The sequence below is a fragment of the Dermochelys coriacea genome, chromosome 3, assembly GCF_009764565.3.
Source record: "Dermochelys coriacea isolate rDerCor1 chromosome 3, rDerCor1.pri.v4, whole genome shotgun sequence".
Taxonomy (NCBI): domain Eukaryota; kingdom Metazoa; phylum Chordata; order Testudines; family Dermochelyidae; genus Dermochelys; species Dermochelys coriacea.
Genome location: NC_050070.1, coordinates 7,405,179 through 7,420,529, shown reverse-complemented (window position 1 = coordinate 7,420,529; position 15,351 = coordinate 7,405,179). Strand labels below are relative to the sequence as shown.

Below are 15,351 nucleotides of genomic sequence, written 5' to 3'. Positions count from 1 at the left end.
TGTAGGCTCTAAAGTTTTACATTGTTTTGTTTTGGAGTGCACATATGTAACAAAAAACCCCTCCATTTGTAATTTGCACTTTCATGATAAAGAGATTGCACTACAGTAATTGTATGAGGCAAATTGAAAATATTATTTCTCATCATTTTTACAGTGCAAATATTTGTAATCAAAAATAAATATAAAGTGAGCATTGTGCACTTTGTATTCTGTGTTGTAATTGATATCAATATTTGAAAATGTAGAAAACATCCAAAATATTTAAATAAATGGTATTCTATTATCGTATAATGGCATGATTAATTTTTTTAATTGTTTGACAGCCCTATTTTAAAGCCTTTAATTTTGTATAAGCTGTATATATATTTGAGACCTCTTTATTAGACTGGATCTCTGCACTCAGACACTTTGTATCTTTTAACGATCGCACACTAAGGGCTTGGCAGGAGAGCAGGCTTTTACTATTGTGGGCCATAAGGTACAACACTCACTCCCCTTGGGCAACTTTCTGAGTCTCTCCCACATTTAAAAAACAACTTTGTATGTCATAGGTGTTTTTTAGCAGGAGCCCCATAGTGCATGCTTTCTCCCCCTTTCCATTTGTTTTGTTTGTTGCACCCCTTTGATTTATATACAGAACATTCCTAACGTGGTGAGCAGCTGAAGCACTGGGGCTCTACAGTTGGTCCTTTAGGTTCCCCATCTTCCTCATCTTTTCTGATGAGTCTCCAGGTTGGATCCAAGTGCAGCGCTGAAGTTCACCTCACATTCGTTTTGTATGATCTAAACTGCTATTAGCTTGGGCTTCCCCGCACAAGACAGGGTTTGAGAAAAGCACAAAATCAGTGGAGGATTAAATTCATGGAAGAAGCAGGTCCTAGATGCTGCAGTAGAAGCCTTAGTCAGGCATAGTGGTACTTAATTGGCACTGGTGAGGCCTCAGCTGGAGTGTTGTGTCCAGTTCTAGGTGCCACCTTATGGGAAAGATGTGGACAAATTGAGAGTCCAGAAGAAAGCAACAAAAATGGTAAACAGTTTGAAAAACCTGACTTATGCGGAAAGGTTTAAAAAAAACTCGGCATGTTTAGTCTTGAGCGAAGATGACCTGAGGTAGGACCTGATAAACCGTCAGTTATATTAAAGGCTGTTTATCAATTGTTCTCCATGTCCATGAAGGTAGGACAAGAAGTAATGGGCTTAATCTGCAGCAAGGGAGATTTAGGTTAGATATTAGGGGAAAACTTTCTAACTCTAATGGTAGTTAAGCTCTGGAATTGGCTTCCAAGGGAGGTTGTGGAGATTTTTAAATATAGGTTGGATAAACACCTGTCAGGGATGTTCTAGGTTTACATGGCCCTGCCTCAGCACAGGGGAGGGTGGGTGGACTTGATGACTTCTTTAGCTTCCTTCCAACCCTACATTTTTATGATTTGGTCCAGCAAGGTTAGAAAGATAAATGGATCATGTGTGTTCTGTATCCTGAGATGGTTCTTCCTGCTTTTATTCCCTCTGCCCATTCTTTGCCTCATTGAGTTGCACTTTGAAGAGACACCTGCAACTTCACTCATGATCATGGGCTGAAAGCGTGAAAGCTAGAGATATGAGATCAGAAATGTGTCACTAGAACACTAGGATCAGGCTTCTGGGAATTTGAGTGACCTTCTTTTCTGCCATTTTATTCAGATCGATGGACCGAGCCTTGTAATGGGATAATCTGTGCTTGATAACTTTTGATCCCATTAGCTGCTCTATAATAACCAAGTTAGAGGTCAAATTTCTTGTAAATTTCTGACTTGACGCCATTTGTATTATAGCATTACCAGTAAATATCTCTAATTAAAATTCCTTCATGTGTTAAATTTTCTCCTTTGCCTCTTTTGAACCATTACTGTAGCTGTCACATACAAACAAATTGTATTCTACCTCTGTTTCTTAGTATCTGATGAAGTGTCAATCTCATACTCAAATACTGTGATGGAAAACATTGTGACTGATAGAGATGTTAAATAATGCAATGTTTAGTGTGTGAAGTGTAGGAATGTAGTGTTGTCATTGCTAGATAGACTGGTGTTCATCTAGTCTACTATGCTGTTTCCAGCAGTGGGCAATACCAACCAGCTGCTTGAGAGGAAGATGCAAGAAACCCCATAATAGATGGCTGTGGGATAGTCCTATGGTGATTGGGTGAAATGTTCACTCATGTTGATGGACACATTCTAATTATATAATGAGAAGTAATGTTGCATGTTCATTTATTGCATTCATACATACTCAAGGGTCTGTGTGGTCTAAAACAGATAAATCAAAGACTGGATGACCTGAGCAATCCAAAGAAGGGAGTAACTTAATGGTTTTTAAAAATATTAAACTCATGGAAAATCTTAACTGTTCCCACAGACATTATGTGCCCCTGTTTTAATGATTAAATGTTCATCAGGTTACAATGAAAAGTGTGTAAATACTTGAAAAACAATTTTGCTTTGTTTCCCAAACTGTGTGTGCAAAGATTACAGGTCATTTGTCTTTCCCTTCCGTTTTCAGACCGAGCTGCTAGACCTGTCTACGGTAGATGTCATCCTGATCTCAAACTATCACTGTATGATGGCATTGCCCTATATCACAGAGTATACTGGATTCACTGGAACAGTGTATGCCACTGAGCCCACTGTTCAGATTGGCAGGTGAAAAGTCCTTTAATATCCTCTAATTCTTTCCCTTCACTACTAAGGAAAAGGTGTAAAGGACAGTGTGGGTAGAGGTATGGCATCTGATGTTCCTAAATTTCAGAGTAGCAGCCATGTTAGTCTGTATTCGCAAAAGAAAAGGAGTTCTTGTGGCACCTTAGAGACTAACAAATGTATCTGAGCATAAGCTTTCGTGAGCTACAGCTCACTTCATCAGATGCATTCAGTAGAAAATACAGTTGGGAGATTTATATACACAGAGAACATGAAACAATGAGTGTTACCATACACACTGTAAGGAGAGTGATCACTTAAGATGAGCTATTGCCAGCAGGAGAGCGGGGGTGGGGAGAGAAAACCTTTTGTAGTGATAATCAAGGTGGGCCATTTCCAGCAGTTGACAAGAACGTCTGAGGAACAGTGGGGGGAAATAAACATGGGGAAATAGTTTTACTTTGTGTAATGACCATCCTCTCCCAGTCTCTATTCAAGCCTAAGTTAATTGTATCCAGTTTGCAAATTAATTCCAATTCAGCAGCTTCTCGTTGGAGTCTGTTTTTGAAGTTTTTTTTGTTGAAGAATTGTCACTTTTAGGTCTGTAATCGAGTTACCAGAGAGATTAAAGTGTTATCCGACTGGTTTTTGAGTGGCAACCCCCTGCACACTCCCCGACCCCCTGCACACCGGAGACGAGGCTCAGGGGGCTCAATGACTCACGCTGGCTCTGATGCAGTAAGGAGAGCAGCAAGCTCGCTGCCTACCCCCACTGGGACAGCAAGGGCAGCGCTGAACACAGTGGGAGCTGAGACCCCAGCTGAGTGCGGGGAGACACAGGCAGGGCAGGGTATCTATTGGGAGTGGCAAGGTGCTTGGTAAGGAAAGTTTGGATGAGCCTAGGCAGCCTTGTGAGCTGGTGGCTTTGTCTAGTCAGCAGTGTGGGAAGGCGAGGAGAGTGGAAGATGAGTGTCCCTGCACCTTACCTGTTACCTGGATAGAGAAGTGTGACAGTGAAGGAAATGTGCCTGTGTCTGTCAGGGGTATTCACTTGCCTATGGAGGGAGCTACCCTGGTCTCCAAGCAGTTGTCTGTGAACAGCCTTGTGTGCTGGGACAAGGGAAATGAAATCCCAAGCTGTGTGTCTGGTAAAGGAGAAAGTGTGTGTGGCTCTTCTTTGTCTGTGGAGCAGACAGAAGGGGCCTTTCCACCTGTGATGGTTGAGAATAGTGCAGTTGTCTCAGAGTTGGTTCTGCATTCAGCTAAAGCCCAGGAAGGGAATGGTTGGTTCTAAGTTTGTGTCTGCTCGGGAGAATGGCCCTGTAACTAGGTCGCATCCAGTTAGTGTCCATGTAAAATCCCAGACACCAGACAATTCTGGTGCTTGTATTTTGCCTGTTGCTAGTGTGTTGTTGGGAAAGGGTGTAGCAACTCTGTCTAATCAGGGTGAGATTCTAGCCAGGGCACAAGGAGAGCATAAAGGTGATTTGATTGTGTTACCTACTGAAGGTGTGGAAACCTGTAGCAAGAAGGAAAAGATTCCTGAACTTGTGTGTGGCAAAGGGAAGGAGAATGCTTCTAACCTTTTATCTAGGAAGTCTGTCAGTTTGCCTGAAAGGGGATTGTGTAGGAATCTGCCTGATGGGCCAGAGGTAATTCTGGATGTAAGTGAGACACAGAAAGAGTCTGTTGTTGCTCAGGAAAGTGTTCCTCTAGAGCAAGCTCTCGGTCAAGAGGCTAAGGGCAGAATTTCTGTGAAGGATGAATTGTTGCATAGAAAAACCCCTAGGGAAAGGAATCCTCATGGTAATCTTTGCAAGCAGTTTACTGCAACTGAAGGGTGTGAAAGTGATTTAATCAAGAAAGTTTCAGTTCCTAACAGCCAGAAATTTTCTGTTGTGAATAGAAAAGGAGTACTTGTGGCACCTTAGAGACTAACAAATTTATTTGAGCATAAGCTTTCGTGAGCTACAGCTCACTTCATCGGATTCATTCATCCGATGAAGTGAGCTGTAGCTCACGAAAGCTTATGCTCAAATAAATTTTAGTCTCTAAGCTGCCACAAGTACTCCTTTTCTTTTTGCGAATACAGACTAACACGGCTGCTACTCTGAAATCTGTTGTGAATGGATCCACTGACTTTCCTGTTGAAAGATCCAGTGTGGGTAGCTTTGAGAAGGTCTCAGATGAAGTGAAAGCTGCTAAGAAAGTTAAACAGTCCTATAACCAAGTGGCTGTGTTTGGCCAGCTAGTTGGGGAGACAAGGTTGTTGAGAAAGGAATGTCTCCATGCTAGTTCTGTAAGTGAACAGTATGTGGCCCAGGCCAAGATGGGGGCTCTTAACCAAAAGAGCCCGAATTGCAGCCCTCCAGACTGGAACACTGGGAGAAGACCTGATCCCAGTTTGACCCCCGGGGGTTTTGGGATGGCAAAAGTCACGGGCTGCATAAGCCTTCCCACATGCGGCATGCGAGTGCTATCAACCACCCCTGACCTAAGAGAGGGCGTGAAACTGGAAGGGCCTGGTGTAACTCCCACCAAGGAACGGGAGAGATGCTGGGGCATCCATGGGAACGTTGATGGCTTCGAAGTTCCCCAGGTCACTGGCTAAAGTGACCCCGCTCAGTTCGGTCTCGAAGGGGGGAGAGATGTGACAAAGCGGCACTGTTCTTAATGTTTCCTTTGAATATTGTGGGGGTGCCTCAGTTTCCCCTATGCAGTTCTTAAATATCTAGGTGGTGGGATAAGGGTGTATGATCGTTGCAGAGCCCTAGAGGACAGGTGTGTGCAGGGGTCTGGACATGGAGAATGGCCAACACCCTGTTTCCTGGCCACTGATGGCCTGGCCCTTCCCCCCTGCAAGTTGAGAGCTAAAGGGTTGGAGAATAAAGGAATCCGGTGACCTCCTGGCCTGGGAAAGGAACAAAGCCCAGAGGAGGAGGGGCTGGAGAGAGTTTCAGTTTGGGGCTGGCTGGGGACATGGAGTGAAGTGCAGACGTGGTTGTCTGGCTCACTGCCCCCCCCAAAATGGACCCAGCAGAGGGGTCCTCTTCTCTGCACCTACAAGCTCTGTTTTAGACCATGTTCCTGTCATCTAATAAACCTTCTGTTTTACTGGCTGGTTGAGAGTCACGTCTGACTGCAAAGTTGGGGTGCAGGACCCTCTGGCTTCCCCAGGAGCTCCGCTGAGCAGACTCGCTGTGGGAAGCGCACGGAGGGGCAGAGGATGCTGAATGCTCCAAGGTCAGACCCAGGAAGGTGGAAGCTTTGTGAGCTGTTTCCCCTGCAGACAGGCTGCTCACAGAAAGGAGACTTCCCTAGAGTCCTGACGGGCTTCATAGGGAGCAGTTCCAGAGCATCGCCTGGGGACTCCGTGACAAGTGGTGGCTTTCAGGCAATAGTTGAAAGTTAGCCAAGTCTTTACAGCTGAAAATGTATTAACTCAGTGTTTCCCAAACTCTGTGGCTGGCCCTGCTGTGAGTGCTGTGTGTGGGAACAGGGCAATAGTGCACCCCAAACAGGGCAGCTCCAGTAGACCCATTGTGACTTGCAGCAGTGTAATTCCAGTGTTGCTGACCTCAAGCCTTCAAAAATCATGATTTTTTAGGCTTTGAAAATCAAGAGATTTTTAAAAACCCAATAAATTAAAGGGTTTTTCATTTGACTCCTGGTTTTTGGATGTCACATTTGCAAGCTTTGTTTCACAACCATGAGGGTAAGAAATTTGCTTATTTTAAAATGAAAACTCAGATTCTCCCATAATGGCATGACTACAGTTGCTGAGACTTTAAGGGGAAAAAATCAAATATTATGAGACTCCAGATAAAATTCCAATATTTGGCAACACTGTAAAGGTTAATGCAGAGCCCAATCTTGCAGCCCTTACTTACCCCAGTAGTCTTGTTGATTTCAGTGGATTCATCCATGCAAGTAAAGGTTGCTGGATTGAAACTGTTTAATGTATGCAGTGTAGCTGTAGCTGTCTTGTTCCCAGAATATTTGAGAGACCTGATGGGTGAGATAATACCTTTTATTGGACCAACTTCTCTTGGAAGAGAGAAGCTTTGGAGCCACACGGAGCTCTTCTTCAGGTCTGGGAAAGATGCTCGCAGCAAAATGCAAAAACAATCTGTTCCAACCCTGGTGTTTGCTGATCCCTTAATGGAAATGACATGGCAAATATTAAGAAGTCTTCTCCAGCCTCTGTCATCATGTAAAATAGATATGTATATTCTTTATAAAACAAGGCATATATAAATTTTTGAGATCTGAATGGTTAGTTCAAATGTGATATCGCTCTAATACCCAGTACAGCCTCTATCTTGAAGACTGCATCCGGAAGTTGCAGGGGCATTAAAGTCTTAATGCTAACATTGCACTTGACCTCTTCAAAGTGCTGTGCGGATATCAGCTAATGTGTCTTTTCTATCTCTAACTTGTACAATCGTATGATGAACGTGTTGTCACACTAGTCTGTATTCTAGAACACAATTAACTTAGACTTGAATAAAGACTAGGAGTGGATGTGTCATTACACAAAGTAAAACTATTTCCCCATGTTGATCCCCCCCCCCCCCCGCCAGCTACTGTTCCTCACATGTTCTTGTCAACTACTGGAGATGGCCAACCTTGATTATCACTACAAAAGGTTTTCCTCCGCCCTGCTCTCCTGCTCGTAATAGCTCACCTTACCTGATCACTCTTGTTACAATGTGTATGGTAACAGCCATTGTTTCATGTTCTCTGTGTATATAAATCTCCCCACTGTATTTTCCACTGCATGCATCCGATGAAGTGAGCTGTAGCTCACGAAAGCTTATGCTCTAATAAATTTGCTAGTCTCTAAGGTGCCACAAGTACTCCTTTTCTTTTTGCGAATACAGACTAACATGGCTGCTACTCTGAAACCTATCATACTAGAACATGTCACCCAACCCTAACCCTAGATGATCATGATGGTCCCTTCTGAGCTTAACATCTATGAGTCTAACGAGAGAAATGTGGTAATGTCCATTGTCATTCCATTTTTTTTAGATGAGCCAAAAGTCTGCCAAAGCCTGTTGGCAGATCCTCAGCTGGCATAATCTAGCGTTTTTCCATTGACTTCAGTGAAGCAATATTGATTTATACAATCTGAAATTCTGACCCTGGAAGTCTGGAATAGTGTGGCTTTTTTCTTGTTTTAGCCTATAAGGAAGAGAGGATTTAAAAAATATATATATATGCCATCCCATGAATTTTTATGCAGTATGTTAGTAGCTAATGCAGTGACTGTCACTGTAATGAAATATCCTAATTTCATGCAATGAGAATTCGTTGAGTTTTTGGTTAATACGAGTAATGGTTCCTTTGCAGACTTCTCATGGAAGAGCTGGTGAATTTTATTGAACGTGTGCCAAAGGCTCAGTCTGCCTCTTTGTGGAAGAATAAGGAAGTGCAACGGTAAGGAACAACTTGTTTATAAAACTGCAGTGGCTGTCAAAAGCTCATTGTAATGATCATTCAGTTGCTGGACTTGCAGCCCTTAATATAACCAGAAAAAGAATCCAAACAAATATGGATATTGTTTCTCTTCTGATACTTTGCATGCTGGTGTCTTTTTCCAAACAACTAGCCAAATTAATTCTTAGGAAAATGTGTGTCTAATACACAAAGGCCTGATTCTGCTCTCTCACTAGTTTAATTCGACTGACTTTATAGAAGCGACTCCTGGTGTAAATGAGAGTAGGCTTGAACTGTTATCCATGCATCTGTAATGTGCCCTTCACCTTAGCATCCAGATTTTGTGTGCATAGTTAAGAGTAGCATCATTTCTATCTGTAACTCTGCGTGCTTCTTGTTGCTTAATGCTCCAAGCTTACAACTCCACATTAGGGTCATTTTCATATTATCAAATGTTTGGGTTTTTTCCTTTTGTTTATATAATATTGAAAAGAGTCATGACATATAACTTCCTTGGTGTTTTCTCAAACTAAAATATATACAGACATTTCAATGTTAACTATGATAATTATATATTAGTATTACATCTACTGCAGTTGTCCTTTTATTTGTACAAGCCTAAGTTAGTCCATTGTCTTATGTAATCACAATTTGAATATGGAACTAAAATCAAGTGTAATGTGGTGTACTTTAATGAAACAGTTTTTAAAATAGGAAATGCTTTAAATTGGGGCTAACTAGGTTTTCCCAAGGCAATAAAAGCCATGATTTTTACCTAATTAAAAACCACCTTTGGTAAATACCATGCCATCCTTGATTTTAGAAGTTCAGTTCTTTAGCAGAATCATTCTTGGTCATATTCCAGGAGAAATGCTGTCTACCTGTCTGCAGTAGCAGTCATCTCTTTCAGAAGGGCCTACACCAAGAGATGAGCCTTGCATGCTCCCAAAGGACCTGAGCCAAAACCCATAGAAGCCAATGGGTCTTTTAATTGGTTTTGTTGGAGTTGGAACAGGCTCTAAAGAGGGCAAGATGTGGGTTCATTCTCCTCTCCACTGGTAGGAAAATGCCTTAGCCCTGAGAGTTTCAGCCTGGGAACTATCTGCCATGGTCTCCCTGTCAGCTGCACCTGTTGTAATGTTACCCGAGGTTCTTTCAACCCAAAGCTCTTGGTAACTTTTAGTCTGTGTGGTATCAGGAAATAAATCGGGGAGACATGGCCATCTGACTGATAGATGGCTGTCACAAACAGGACAACACAAGAGTGCTTTCACTTAAAGCTAAATTTTACTTAGTCTCAAGCACTTCCACAACAACTTAGTAAAACACTCCCAACCCTTGATAATTAGCTGTGTGTGGCTCTCGAGTGGCACAGCGGCAGGCTTCTGGGGGCTAAATCTTCCATCAGCCGGTGGTGGCTGCAAGATGTATCCAGAGGAGAGTCCAGAAGAGTCCAACTACCTCAAACTTTCCCCCCCTTATTTATACATTAGTAATAGAATGACATGACCCTTAAAGAAAACTTGTTAAGCAAGCAGTTTCAATGGTCAAGCAAGAGGTTCCTTCTGATTATTGATTAACCAGGGGTGGGTTTTTCCAGAGTTTGCAGCCTTGAGGCCCTAATAGACATTCCTGAGAGCACATCCTGCTCTTCTAAAATGCATGTGTCAGCAACTTCAACACAGTTCTTATCAGGAAGGACGCAGGGTCAAGCTGCCCTTTCTGTGGCACCCAAAACCCCCTCCCCTCCTGCCTTGGTCAAGCTGAGGCTGCTACATGGCCAATTTACAGCCTGCTGACTTGACTGCTTTTAGCAATAAGCCATAGTGGTTGCAGGCACTTTACTGGTTTGCTGACATCTCCCCGTACAGTAGCGGGGTGGAGATGGAGCAAGAGGCAGTCCCTGAGCTAGGTAGGATCTAACCTATTGAACTGGGTAGAGAACCTGTGTATAGCATGGAATACAGCGTGATGAGCTGTAGTCAGGAGTCTTAACTAGAAGACAAGCTGCTGCTAATTCCTGCAGCCTCCAAAGGGATGATCTCTAAAGCTTATATTATGCCCAAATACTTTGTAGGGAAGGGCAGAGGAAATTGGTAGAATAACCTTCTTCTACTAACATAGTATTGAAGAGTAACCAGTAAATAAGTTCAGCAGAATTTGATTTTTTTAAATAATTTTGATAGATTATATTTAATTTTTTAAGCATTTTTTTCTGTTTTTGTCCATTTAAATTTTCATAATTGTGGGAAATGATGGGGAGGTCAGGCAAGAATTCTTTAATGGTAGTAAACATTGAGATTCAGAAAGTTAAAGCTCTATGACAGTTAAAACATAAATCATCAACATCACAGGTCAAAATATAGCAAGTGAATAGCCGTAAACTCTAGTAAGAGCTCAAGCAGTGTTTTTCTTTCTTCACCGATCTGTAAATTTCAATTATTATCGGATATTTGCGTGTGCGCACAGGTATGGTGAAATTGACATTTACAGATAAAAATCTAAGCCTTCCAAGCCTACCGGTAACCTTAAAATGCATCAGTAGCAATATCAGTGATCACTACTGTGTGACTAGCCTGATGGGCCAGTGTTGTCTGGTACTTAATTAGAATGGGGGACTGAGAGCAACAATTCCGGGTTCTATTCCTGGTTCTTTCTGTCACTGACTGGTCCTGGGCAAGCCTCTTAACCTCTCTCTGCCTCTGTAAAATTGAGCTAATCACCTTCTAAGGGTGTTGTGGGCTTAATTAGTGTTTGCAAAGTGCTTTGAGATTTCAGGTGACAAGTGTCATGTAAGAGTAAATTAAGCTGATTATTATAGCATTTGCACTAACATCCACTAGTCCACAAATTAATACCTGATTAATAATATGCTCAGGGTAAAAATGGCATCAGTTGTTTAAGAGGATCCTATCTTTGTTGTTGAATTTCAAAGTTTTAAAAGTACTTGGCGGCTGCTGCTGGAACAGAATACTTACTACGTTCGAGTCTGCAACTTTTTAAAAAATTTTCACCCTGATCAATCACCATTATTACTTTACAGCTCAGCTCGTTTCACTCTGATTAGTTAGTATGAAACACAAAGTATTAGCTTCACTAAAGCCCTGAAGCAATTTAAATGCCAATACTGTAAAAAGTAAGTGCCTTATAGTGGATGGCACTTTTCCATTACCAGATTCAGCATGAACTAATTATTTAGCAAGTTTTATTACCAGTAGGGTTTATATTAACTGAATAGGCGTTTGAAGGTTCTATAGAAATTCAACCTTCATATTGACTCTGATCCCGCTAAGTCCTTGTATTGCAGGTGCACAAAATGCCTGTTTTTCAATGTAGGTATTAGTAGAGGCTAGGCACGATTCACCTGTGGAACTCTTTGTTGCAAGATATGATTGAAGCTAAAAGCTCAGCAGGATTCAGAAAAGTATCCTTTCATGTAATGAGAACATCCAGAGTTGCATTAGTAATAAGTTGTTAAACCCAAATATTTGGAAGGAATATAGGCCCTCACACTTCAGGGAATCTACCTCTAATTAAGGAGGGTAAAAAACTTTCTCTAAAGGCAGGTTGTTCCACAATTACCCATTTAATAGTTTCCTCTAAAGTACCTGGAACTGGCCATTGTCAGGATACTGGACAAGATGGGCTGATCTGATATGGCAGGTCCTCCCTTCCTCCAGCTGGAAACAAATTTGGTAAACATTAGACGTGATCCTCTGCACTGAGCAGGATTAAGTCATATTTTACAGATGCGGGAAGCTGGGGTACAAGCGTTAAGTTAGTTGCCCAAGGCTATGCAAGGGCAAAGTTAAGAACAAATTCCAAAGTTCTGATGCCAGAGTTCTCATAAGAACCATTAGAGCATGCTGCCTCCCATTACCTTGGTCTTATCTGCACTGGGTTTTTACCAGCTGCCCCATCATCCACCCAAATAAGTCTGACGTCCATGAGAGGGCCCACAGTGGGGTAACCATGAGGAATGCATAGAGCTGAATGCCATCAGCATATAAGTAGTGTTTTAGCCCATACCCTTAGTTTTTTCTGGCAACCTCATACACAAGCTGAAAAACAGGGTAGTAGTCTAAGGGCAGGTCTTCAGTACCTGCCAGATTGGCGGGTAGTGATGGATTTATCGCCTCTCCTCTAGACGCGATAAATCGATCCCCGAACGCGCTCCCCATCGACTCCGGAACTCCAGCTTGCGAGAGGCAGAAGCGGAGTTGATGGGGGAGCGGCAGCGGTCCACTCGCCTTCGTCCTCACGGCCAGGTAAGTCGACCTAAGATATGCCTACTTCAGCTACGCTATTCGCGTAGCTGAAGTTGCGTATCTTAGGTCGACACCCTTCCCCCCCCCCACACACACACACGGTGTAGACCAGGGCTAAAACTGCAGAATCCTGGCAGGGTGACTTCTGAAGAGCAAATCCCCATCGCCACCTTAAGAAGTCATTCTAGGAGTGAACTTGACCCCTGAAGAGTGGTTCTGCCCTTCCTGCTGGGAATTTTAACATAATTCTCAGTGTCTGAAGATCAACTATGTCCAAGGATGCTAGAAAATTACCTTTGTCAGCAAGGACAGATCCCCACTTTGTCTACTGATAGGAGACCATTCTGGGAAGAATAGGCATATTGTGGCATTCAACAGTAAATGGCTTCTAATGGCAGGTACAAGACACTGCATTGAAACTATTGCCTATAGATCTTGGTCTCCTATCTGCATTGTCTCGCTCCCTGTTTTATGATTTCCCAAAAGAGGCCTTGGACACTTCATTTGCCTCCTTAACCCTTTTCCTTTCAGCCAGTGTGCACTGGAATTGCAGTCATTGCAGTAGGCATGCATGATGGTCTTGGCAAGAGCTGGCCTTAATCCTTTCTTCAGTATGTTAAATTATGGAGAAGTTCTCTGAACTAGTAGACATAACAATAAATTACATTCCTTTAAGCAAATTTATCAAAGAAACTTGACCAATTTTCATAAATCATGGGAAACTGGTTTGAATTAGCCTTTGATTTAGCATTAGTTTAATATACCAAAAAAACTATTCTTCTTCCGTGTTTTGGCAGCCTCTGCCTTGGTTCATGTTGCTAAAGAAGATTTATTTCCCTGAAGTTAGCTACCCCTCTTACAGGCTGTGACACTACAGGTCACGCCTTCCCCTGACAACGCTGGCTGACAAACTTGCAAAAAATACATATATATGCAATGTATGAAAAATAGAATGGACGAAGTTTTCCAAGGTGTGGAATCCATACACAATACTTCCATGCATGGATATCAAAGTGCTTTGCAACATCAATGAATTTTATCCTTGCGAATTCCGTCTGGAGAAAAGTATTGTTTCCATCTTACTAATGTGGAAACATGTGACCTAGGGCCTCTGAGTCCCAAAGTTTGCAGCAGAGGTGGGAATAGGCATAGGGTCCACGGATTCTGGGTCCTGTGCTTTACTCACAAGACCATACTCCCCATCTGTCTATGTTCAGATTCATAGCTTCAGAGGTGGGTGTGTTGCAGGCAAATCCAAAATGCCTACTGTCCCTCAAACCCAAATTCTAGCAGTGCCTTTTGCTATAAACATAGCCTATCTGTAGTTCAGATCTGCTACTATTTCTAATCCATGGTAAAAATGATGCTGCAACCCACCTTTCCCCCTGCTGTTCCCTGACTTAAGAGGGGTTGGGAACCATCAGCAGAAAAAGCTGGAGGAAGTGTTTTCTGGTGCCAGGTGGCAGTGGCCCATCCCTGCTTCTCATTAGCCAGGAAAACCTCCCAGCTCAACCTTCCCTTCATCTTTGGAACTGGCCAGTCCCCAGAGTGCGAAACAATGTGGAGTGAGTTCTAGGAGCTAAAACGCTACAAAGACAAATAGAAATAAAAGTCTAGCAGCCCAACAGGAAATCCTGAGAATGCCAAGATCCTATTTGATCTTTACAGGCTGTTGCCTGCCCCTCTGAAAGATGCAGTGGAGGTGTCTACATGGAGGAGGTGTTATACCATGCCCGAAGTGAATTCTGCACTCAGCAAGATTCAGCTCGTGGGGTATTCTCAGAAAATTGTGAGTATTGATACAGTTACCGTCAGGCAAACAAGAGCAACCTTTTTTCCCCTTCTCTTTTGTCTTTGTAGGAATCTTGGGGCACCCTCATTTTCCTATGCTCTGCACCCATTCTAGATGCTGTGTGGGGGCTAGTCACACTAGCCTGGAGGGTGGGACAGGATTCCATTCAGTGCCCTACATGACCTGCCTTGTGAGGAAGATTCCCCTTTGGTGGAGACCAAGCAGCTCTCTGGATTCCTCAGGGCTAGTTTTAACATAAAGCTGAGATTCATAAAGTTAAAGTTGGTGCAATGGGAGGTAGAGGTGTGCTCGGAATTAGCATATTTTCTGGGTTCCCTGGCCATGTCCCCTCCCCAGCCAGTACATCTCACTTCTGGGGATCTGCTGAATGTCTCTGTCTCCGCTTTTCCACCTCCTCCCCTCCCAAAGATAACTGGAGTTTGTGAGCCCTTTACACTGGTGCAATCCACCCCATCTGCACGTTTCTCCTTCGGGGCCCTCTGCTGGGGTTTTTTGTGCCATAAGCAAGTGCACACCCTAGAATGAATTTAAACCCAACAACTTAATAGCCTACCTTTAGGATAAGGCAGTGGTCACCAACCGGTAAATCGTGATCGACTGGTCAATCGTGGAGCCTCTGCCAGTCGATTGCAGTCTTTGGCCATTAAAAGTCCAGTGGCACAGCAGGGCTAAGGCAGGCTCCCTGCCTGCCCTGGCCCCATGTTGCTCCCGAAAGCGGCCGGCACATCTCTGGGGGGATTAGGGGGTCTCTGCACACTGCTCCTGCCTGTAGGCACCACCCTCACAGCTCCCATGGGTTGGGAGCTTTGTATAGCAACTAGTAGGAGGGTTTATATTTTAATCAGTAAACATTAATAGTAGTTCACCTTTATTTTGACTGATTCAACATTTGTAGGAATCATTTACTTTATTCATTTAATGTGCCTGTGAATCTGGGGCCCTGGATTGCAAACTGTTTGGGAGAGGGACCATGTCTTTACCTATTTTGTGAGGCATCTAATATGTGTTTGGATGCTTAAATATATATATTGTGAGATTCAGCCTCTTGTTCTCTTAGCTTTGTAGCCACAACGTAAATCATGGCAGTCATTACTGCATACAGACAAAAAAGATGGAACAAGAGGAAAGGAAACAACTAGGTGAAACAACA

The 15,351-nt window shown here is 43.0% G+C and overlaps 1 protein-coding gene across 6 annotated transcripts in view; it reads left to right on the top strand.

The window, feature by feature from the left end:
* Window positions 1-15,351, top strand: part of INTS9 (integrator complex subunit 9) — an 86,845-nt gene that overhangs the window by 22,966 nt on the left and 48,528 nt on the right. For all 6 annotated transcript variants that reach the window (XM_038396790.2, XM_043510078.1, XM_038396789.2 and 3 more), the window contains 3 exons: window positions 2,542-2,681; window positions 8,034-8,120; window positions 14,057-14,177. In XM_038396790.2, coding sequence (XP_038252718.1) covers window positions 2,542-2,681; window positions 8,034-8,120; window positions 14,057-14,177 — 348 coding nt within the window. The remainder of the gene's footprint in view (window positions 1-2,541; window positions 2,682-8,033; window positions 8,121-14,056; window positions 14,178-15,351) is intronic.